A 9,154-nucleotide genomic window follows, 5' to 3' on the forward strand; every position below is an offset into this window, starting at 1 on the left:
TGCCCTTGGTGGGCCCATGTCTCTTGCCTCCGGAATCCTCTGGTCCATCAGGCCCAGGGTTCTGCTCACCTCAGACCCCCAAACCAGCTCACCTGGAGGCAAGGACAGAGGCGGCGGGCGGGGGCGGGGCAGGGGGGCAGGCACTGGCCCACAGTCCGTGAGAAGCCAAGAATAGGCCCTGAATGGCTCTCATGGCAGGTGACTTGGGGGTTGGAGGGGATAGAGAGGTCAGGGAGGGAGCAGGAGTTAGGGGGATGGTGAGGACGTTGAGAGCAATTTCTGCCTTGCTGAGTTTAGGTTTTCCAGCAGCCTTGTTACAAGATGTGATTTTTGCACACAGAAAACCACAGGTAAAGTGCCAAGTGGGACCCTCTCAAATGCCAGGGCCTCTTTTATTTTGCAAACAAGGGACAAAGGCTGGGGAAGGTGAGGCCAGGTGGCAAGGTGGTGGCAGCAGGGCTGAGATGGGAAGGAGATCCCCTGGATCCCTAGCATCCCCGCCGCCCAGCCACCCCTCCAGGTGGAGACCCTGAGCCGAATGAGTGGCAGGGGGGACCACAGAGGGTCAGGGTGGCTGGGGTCCCGGGGACAGGCCAAGAGCTAGACAGAGCCCAAACAGGCCAAAACCTGCAGAATCTCAATGAGAAATGGGAAGGAAAGTGGGGCCCCCTGAACACATTTCAGAAACCAGGGGTGGGGGTAGGTGAGACCCCAGATGGAAGCTTGCCCTGCCCATCAACCAGCTGCCTTGTTTCTGTAGAGGAACAATCTCACCTGTGGGCCTAGGACTCTGGAAGGCAGAGGGCAACCTTATTTCCTTTCCAAAAACTTGGGTGGGGGTAGGAGTCGCTGAGGGGCCAGTCCAAGGTTATCGGCTGAAGTAGGGACGGGATCCAGAGGGGGACAGGTCATAAAGACATCCCGGCAGAGGAGGGCAAGGGTGGCTCCCGAAACGGCGCGTGGCTCTCTGGCCTCTCTGGGTGAAGCTGCTCCCAGGCTCCACTCAGAAGGGGTCGGTCTCTTGCAGCCCCTAGAGGCCCCCATTCTCAGTCTGCAGCTGGGCCCTGCTGCCCAGGGAGCCCAGGTCACACAGGGTGCTGCCCATGGTCACCCTGCTGAGGCTGTGGGAGTTGTGGCGGGGTCTGTGGTAGCGGCACCGGGTCCCCAAGCACAGGGCTTCCTGGAAAGTCTCCCTGAAGCGGCTTGACATGACGTTGTACAGCACGGGGTTAATGGCCGAGCTGAGATAGAAGAAGACTCCGGAGATAACATGCACGTACTGGAAGGCCAGGTGCAGGCCCTCGGTCCACTGGGATACAAAACTCCACATGAGGCGGTCAGCGTGGAAAGGGGCCCAGCAGATCCCAAACACCACGACCAGCACAACTGTGGGGGGCACAGAGGGAAGACTTGGGTGCCTGCCAGACTGCCTTCCCCAGGCTTCAGGGTAGTCTGCCCACTCTCACCATGCCACCCATGCCCATGGTCCATCTGGAAGGTTCTGGAAAGTTGCCTGCCTTAGCCTCAGCACCCCTTCAGAGAGGCTGGTCCCACTACTGTCACTGCCTGAGCAGCGGGTGTGTGCCCTACCCCCAGCCACAGTCAGACAGACCAGGTGAGGACGCCTGAGCCAAGAAGGCCCCATCTGGCTCTCCCATCACAGAGTCTGCAACTAGATGGCTCTTAGCTAAGAGGTCACCCAGCTTCCCAGAGCTATGGCGTCAACCAGCCATGCCCTTCCTAGGGTCTCTGTTGTTGGGCTTGCCTTGATTTTTGTCTCCTATTGCTTGTGTTTACTTCTCTTCCTGCCTGTCTTCCCCTGCAGTGCCTTCCCCACCACACCCCAGCACGGTTTTTCCTTATTACCCGCGATTTCCACAAGGATGTTATAAACAACATCTCTAGCCCGTCACCTGGTGTACACTAGGCCCTCAGAAAGTGAAGCTGGGGGAAGGAGGGAGGGAGGCGGGAGAGAAGAAAGCCAGAACCCCAGGCCAGCAGCAAGCCCCAGGTCAGCAGCAAGTCCCAGAAAACACCCCAGCTTCCCAGGGTGAGAGCCATCCCAGCTGAGCAGACTCGGTCCCTGCAGAACAAGGGAGTAGGGGGAAGAGGAAGAGCGGGCAGGGGGCAGGGGGCAGGTCGTCTGCAGTGCGGACTTCACAGGGCACAGCTGAGAGGCAGGCTTGGAACTCTGGGGTCAGGTCCCATTTTCAGAAGCTGCTCAAGTGGCCTTGGGTTCTGGGACACTGTTCCTGAGGGACAAGAGAAGTGGGTCTCTCTCTCTGGGAATGGGACAGTCCCAGTTAGCCGGCTATCATCCCATGGCTTTGACCAAGGTCTCCCTACCTCTGTCTTGTCCTGGCTCCCTCCATCTACCAGATTCAGGTCCCCTAGGGTGGGGGGCAGGATGGGGAGGAAATCAAGGACTGACTTAGTATCATTTTGTCTGGCTTCCCCAGGGGCCTCTGTTTTGGGAAAAGAGCCAGACCCAGACCACAGTAAGACCCAGAGCCTCAACCCAGCTGGCCTGCCCCAATTCACACTTCTGCCCTGACTCTCCTGTACTCTGCACACTCACCCTCACAAACACACGTCCTGATGAGTCTCTGTGAGACAGGGGTCATTGCCATGGTCCTCCAGGAACCACAGATATAGCAAGTGTGAAATGTATCATCTCACCCATCCAGCACCTTGCTCCCCTTCTTTTGGGAACTTTGTCCCCCTCAGACCCCAGCATGTGAGCCTGTGGGGTCTGCAAACCACAGCACCCTGCCACTCTGGCCTGGGGACCAGCTAGGACCTAAGCCCACCAATCAGAATCCTTCCTGGGGACTATTCAACAGCCACTAAGGGAAAAGGGTAGTTACTCAAGGAAGAGGAACTCTCTGTGCCCACAGCAGGGTGTCCCAGGCTGCTCTAGGGAAGGACAGAGCCAAGATACGTTTAGGAGCAAAGATGAGAGACCTGGCAGGGCCAGCTCCCACAAACGGCTCTGCCATCCTGGAATGCAGTCACGTGTCTCTGCGTGGTCCGTGGTTGGGTTCCAGGAGTCCGTGCCAACTTCATGGGTGTGCCACCTGTGCACCCGCATGGGCCTCCGAGCTGAGAAGGACCCTGGGCTTTGTTTAATGCTGCACTATTGCTGTCTGGACAGTCCCAGCAATTTTTGAACAAGGGACCCCAAATGTGCCTTTTGCATTGGGCCCCACAAATCATGTGGCCATCCTGCCATTTATCTTTGTTATGAGTTTCTCACAGAGTAATTGCACACACACGTGCATACACACAGGATGGGGTGGGGGGGGCAGGGGCGGCAACCCCAAACCTCACATTCAGCCTCCATCATAAACCCAGACACTCAGCCCCGGGGTCCTGGAAGCTCTAGCTTCATACCCAGGGCCCAGCTCAGCCTCTCTTCCCAGCAGCAACACTTACACAGCATCTTGGTCACCTGTGTCCGGCCCCGATCCTGTGACCGCTGAAACCTGCCGCTGTCACTGGACCTGGCCCTGCCCCCGGCCTCCCGTCTGAGCAGCAGCAATCTCTCACGCCGCAGCCGGAGCCCGATGAGCAGGTAGAGCACGCTGATGGTGGCCATGGGCAGGCAGAAGAAGAACAGGGTGGTGATCTGCACGACCAGGTTGTAGAGGGCCCGCGGCTGGACCAAGGTGCATGTGGCCGAGTGGGGCACCGTGCCCCGGCAGGGCAATTCCAGCTGCTGGATGCCATGCAGGCTGGTGTTGGGCAGAGAACAAAGCACAGCGAGGCCCCAGATGGCCCCAAGCACGCGGCGCACGTGGACCCGAGTCATCATGGACCTGGCCTGCAGCGGGTGCACCACGGCCACATAGCGCTCCACGCTCAGGGCCGTGACATTGAGCACAGAGGCCAGGCAGACCGTCTCAAAGAGCAGCGTGCGGAAGTAGCAGCCCCCGGCGCCCAGCAGGAAGGGGTAGTTGCACCACATCTCATAGAGCTCCAGGGGCAGGCCCACCAACAGCACCAGCAGGTCAGACACAGCCAGGCTGAAGAGGTAGTAGTTCGTGGGGGTACGCATGTTCTTGTGACGCAGGATGACCGTGCAAGTCAGCCCATTGCCCACGGCGCCCACCACGAAGATCAGCAGGTACGTGACACAGATGGGCACAAACAGCTCTGTCTGCTGGGGTCCCAGGTACTTGAGTCTCAGTTCCTCATCGGTGAGGTTCAAGTCCTCCGGGTCGGGGAGCCTCGAGGCCCTACTGCCATTGCAGAGCACCAGGCTCCTTGAATCCCGTGGGTACATGTCTCCAGGGAGACTGGAGCAATTAAAGCAGAGAGGAGCCTGTGGAACAGAATGGAGAGACACTCAGAAAAGTCACTCAAAGATCGCTGGGAACTCATTAAACCCAAGGGACCAGTGACACTAAGAGGAACATCATTTTAGGTATTTTAGAGAAATAAAAAAACTCTATCATTCATTGCAAGGTGTATAACAATTTCAGAGATGTAAAAACATACATCTTGGGCGCCTGGGTGGCTCAGTCAGTTGAGCAGCTGCCTTTGGCTCAGGTCATCATCCCAGGGTCCTGAGACTAAGCCCCACATCAGGTTCCCTGCTCAGCGGGGAGTCTGCTTCTCCCCCTCTCCCTCTGCCTGCTGTTCCCCCTACTGTGCTCTCTCTCTCTCTGTGTCAAATAAATAAAAATCTTTAAAAAAAAAAAAAGTACATCTTAAAAATGATAAAAAGCAGGACTCAGGGACACGTGGGTGGCTCAGTTGTTAAGTGGCTGCCTTCAGCTCAGGTCACGACCCCAGGGTCCTGGGATCAAGCCCTGCATCGGGCTCTCTGCTCACCGGGAAGCCTGCTTCTTCCTCTCCCCCCCACCCCTTGTGTTCTCTCTCTTACTGTCTCTGTCTCTCTGTCAAATAAACAAAATCTTAAAAAAAAAAAAAAAAAAAAAGCCGAACTCAGTTATAAATGTCATAATCCACCAAAGTCTTTGAATTAAGGATGAGTCCTCTGGGGATTAAGCTTTGCAGCAGCAGTGTCCCCTTGGGTCTGTCCCCTTTCAAGCCTTGGACTTCGGAAAAGGGACTCAGTTTTGGGCATCTGGAAAATGGGCACAACATACAGTACCCGATCTTATCAGAACAGTTTTAAGAACAAGGGATTCAAATCCAGCCTCCCTAATTCTGGGCTGTATGTCCATCTATATGGGAACCTCTCTGTTTCCTTATTTCAAGGATCCAGGCAGTTTAATCTACAAAAGATACTAATGTGGGGCCGGCCTGACACACAGAAGGCTTGGTTATGAGCCATCTTGCAGTGAGGACCAAGTCTACCATGGGGATCAAGCCAAGGGGTAAAAGGACTAAAGACGAGAACACTAACCCAAAAGTTGGTCCTTGTTTCTCTTTCCTATCAGCTGCACTGTTAAAAGTTAAAATATTTGACAACCTTGACTGCCAGTTCTGAGGTTCCCTCTCCATTGTTTGGTCCCCATCTCTGCCAGTCTGTGGGATATAGCGGTTAAGGACCCAGGCCATGGAGCTAAACACACTGGCCTAGGGGTTCAAATGCCAACTCTGCTATACTCTAGCTGTGACGTTTCCTCCTGGTGCCTCAGTCTTCACATCTGTAAATGGGGGTGTCCACAAAGCTTACCTCCTTATTTCTGTGAAGATTAAATGTGAAAACACATATAAAGTTCTCAGGGTGTACCTGGCACATTTCAGGTGTGGAATATCAATGCATAGTAACTTTATCCTTACTTCCCACATGGAAAGGGAAGAACAGTCCAAGGGAGGGGCACCTGGCGGGCTCAATTGGTCAGCTTTTGATCTGGGGGTTGTGAGTTGGAGCCAGATGTTGGGTGTGGAGATTACTTAAAAATAAAACCTTAGGGGCCCCTAGGCCGCTCATTCGTTAATCTACTGACTCTTGATTTGGCCTTTGGTCATGATCTCAGGGTCTTGAGATCAAGCTCTGTGTCAGGCTCTGCGCTCAGCAGGGAATCTGTCAGGATTCTCTCTCTCCCTCTGGTCCCCCTCCCTCCTCTATCTCTCAAATAAATAATTCTTTAAAAAATAAAATAAAATCTTAAAAAAAAAAAAAAAAGAGTCCACCGGAGAAGAGTCCACCGGAGATGGGGCAGGGACTGAAATACGATTTGGCTGGGCAGGTGGTTTGGTGGGACAAGCCAGGTGTTGGGGACTGTCCTCCTTAGCCCTTTTGCCAAGCCCACCTGCACCACCACCCCTCCCCTCTGAGCAACCCGGGACTTTCAGGCTCCTTTCCTGAACCCGCTTCGCATCCCTTCAGCTCCATTACCTCTTCTCAGTAGGAGCTTGGCGCCCATGTACCTGTGCAGCCACCTTCCAACTTTCTTTCTAGGTCCTTTTCCCTCCCAGACCCCAAGAATTCTTAATCCTGGCTATCTTCCTCGTCACCAGAGTCTCCACCCTGGAGTCTCTCCCAACCTCCTTGCCAGTCCCACACCCGATCCCCGCATTCTAGAATGGAGGGGTATTTTCACTCACCCAGGCGGTTCACCTGCCCCACCCCACCCCCCCTACCCTGCACGGCTGCCCGCCTGCTCCGCTGGAGCCCGGCCGGGAGCCTGGAGGGACGGGAGCCAAGCGGTCCGCGCGCAGGCGCCCACCAGGGTTTTAGAGGGAATCCCTGAGCCACAGCGAAGGGTCGCCGCCCCGGTGTCCGGGAAAAGACAAGAATAACCCGGAGGCTGCGAATTCCCCGCGAAGTGGGGCGCCTCGACGGGGCCCTCCGATCCCCATCAGAGAGGGATCCCGGGGAGACCCTCTGCGCTCTTCCCAGGTCCGCGCCCAAGCCCTCCGGCCCGCCACGTGCCCCGTCCAGCCACCGCGATCGCGTTCCCCTACCATGCTGTTAGCGCCTGGCGACATCGAGGCGCGGGGTGGGCGGCTGAGACCGACGAACAGACGCGGCGCCAGGAGCCAGAAGACTGGCGGACAGACGGCAGCCGGCCCTCAAGTAGCCCTCCCCGTCGCCCCGCCTGCCGGTGGCCCAGCTGTCCCGAAAGGGACCGCCACCAGGGGGCGGTGCTCTCCCCGCAGCGGCGGACCCGGACACCCTCATCTGGGGTCCCCACACCCCCCCAAACGAGGGCGGTTGTTTCCAAGTGTTTAACGCGACACTCCCAGGAGCACCGTGACGGAGTCCCCACGGAGCCCCCACAACAACCCATTTACAAAAGAGAAAACGGAGTCTCAGAGGTGAATTGCGACTGGTCTGGGTCTCACACCCTGCCCCCCTGTCCCCACGCTCCGCCCCCAACCCCCGTCTCCCTGCCCCTGGGCTCCAGCGTGCTGACTTATAGCCTAACTCCTTATTATGGTGTCTCTCCAGCCCCCCATCTCCTCCTGCCCCACATTTCAGACTTACCTCAAAGTTCCCTTGCCCCAAAGGGTCTCATCCCCCTCCTTGGCTTCAAGTGGGGTCTCCTTTCCCTCCCCAGGCCCAAGTCCCAGGACATCACTAGCCACTCCCTCTCCCTACAGCTATGGGGCAGGTCATCCTCCATTCCCAGGACTGTGGCAGAAGCTCCATTCTCCCTCCAGTCTGTCCTCTCACAGCCCAGTCTTCTTCCTGAACCCCAGGCAAGGTTCTTCCTTGGCTGGAAAACCTTCCCAGGGACTCCCCACTTCCTTCTGAAAAAGAACACACTAAAGTCTAGCCTGGTGTTGGACCTCCAAGTCCCGCTTGCTTTTGTGGTCGCCCCTCACTGTATTCCTCACCCCCAAATACCCTCTCTCTCATCCATTCAAATGCTTCTCCAGCCCTCCCACCCCACCCACCACAGGGGTGGGGTGTAGGGAAGAGTCTGCTGGCATCCCAGCCTCCTCCTGCTCTCCCAAGCTGTACACAAGTAAACCCAAGAGGGGAGCCCTTCCCTGCTCTGCCTCCTCCTTCAACCAGCTCCTTAGTTGGAAGTTATGTTACCAAGAACTTTCTAGGGAGCCCAGACTCATGGATCTTAGAGGCCAAAATGCTGGCTCCTGGGCCTCTTCCCAGAGTCTGATTCATTTAGTCTGGGCAAGGTCCAGCAACCCTCATTTTTGACACACAGGGAGGAAGCCCCAAGCCCCAGAATCAGACTTGGAGAAGCAGTGGGAGGGGTTCAACACAAAGTCCCAGGCCCTGGGAAGGCTGCTGGCCCGCAGTGGGAATGGCAAGAGATCAGCCCCTCCGTGCCTTGGTTCTCCTTCCCATAGCATGTGTGGCCATTGGTGCTTTGAGACATCAGTGCAAAGACTTAGCACCGGGCTGGCCTGCAACCAGCGCTCAAAAAAATCTATGTGATGACCACTGGAGGTGAGACTTTCTTCTCCCCAAATTTCTCCAGTCCCTACTCTCCATCCATGAGTCATGGTCTGGCCTTGGGGACTGGAAGTCATCCCCTCTCAGAGCCTCCACCAGGCCTGCCTTCCCAGGAACTCCACATGTAAACACAGGCCCAGGCACAGAGAAAGGTTGCAGGCAGTGCGGGGAAGATGGTCCCATGTCCTTGGGGAAAAGAATTCTGGGCTTTCCTTGAAATTTAACTACTGAACTCCAGATGAGTGACGCCACCCAGAACCTTCAAGGTCTGGGCTGCTCTCGGAGCATGTATCAGAGGCACAAGGGGGGTGGGGGGGGGCGGGTAAGCAGCATCGCTGGGAGACAGCCCACCATGGGGTCACAGGCAGCATTGAGCATATGATGAGCACTGCTGACACCTGCCCCCAGCCCCGCATCACACTCACACACGCACACTCACATGCACTGCTCCGCACTCACTCGGAGCATCCTGAAACTCGGGGTGGACACCCCCAGAGGCGTTCAGAGCCCAGGAAAGAAAGGAGAAAGACCCATTCCTGCCTTCAAGAGGCAGAACGGCTCCTGCCAAAGAGGAATTCTGACAGCGGGTTGCCTCTTTCGCAGCATAAAGAGCAGTCAAAGACTGTGGCAGGCTAAAGAAAACGGTAGCCGCCCAAAAGGTGAGGCACAGTGACCATCATGGTTGTGGCCACCCCGGCAGTGTTCAGAGAGCCCTGGGTGCCCCAGCCTCAAGCCTGAGCTTAAGACTGCCATGCAGCGTGTCTCTCATCAGAACCTGAGGACATCGGCTACCTGCCCTGCTCTATCCTGAGG

General features: G+C 56.5%; 1 protein-coding gene across 1 annotated transcript; it reads right to left on the reverse strand.

Annotated features, from left to right (window-relative positions):
- Positions 1-352: 352 nt before the first annotated feature.
- NMUR1 (neuromedin U receptor 1) lies at positions 353-7,009 on the reverse strand. Its single transcript, XM_046018029.1, has 3 exons — positions 6,883-7,009; positions 3,436-4,324; positions 353-1,386 (listed from the first exon to the last, which is right to left on the reverse strand). Exons 1-3 carry the CDS (start codon positions 6,904-6,906, stop codon positions 1,031-1,033), a joined length of 1,269 nt encoding a protein of 422 aa, XP_045873985.1. The 5' UTR covers positions 6,907-7,009; the 3' UTR covers positions 353-1,030.
- Positions 7,010-9,154: the final 2,145 nt, after the last annotated feature.

The sequence above is a fragment of the Meles meles genome, chromosome 9 (genome assembly GCF_922984935.1).
Source record: "Meles meles chromosome 9, mMelMel3.1 paternal haplotype, whole genome shotgun sequence".
Classification (NCBI taxonomy): domain Eukaryota; kingdom Metazoa; phylum Chordata; class Mammalia; order Carnivora; family Mustelidae; genus Meles; species Meles meles.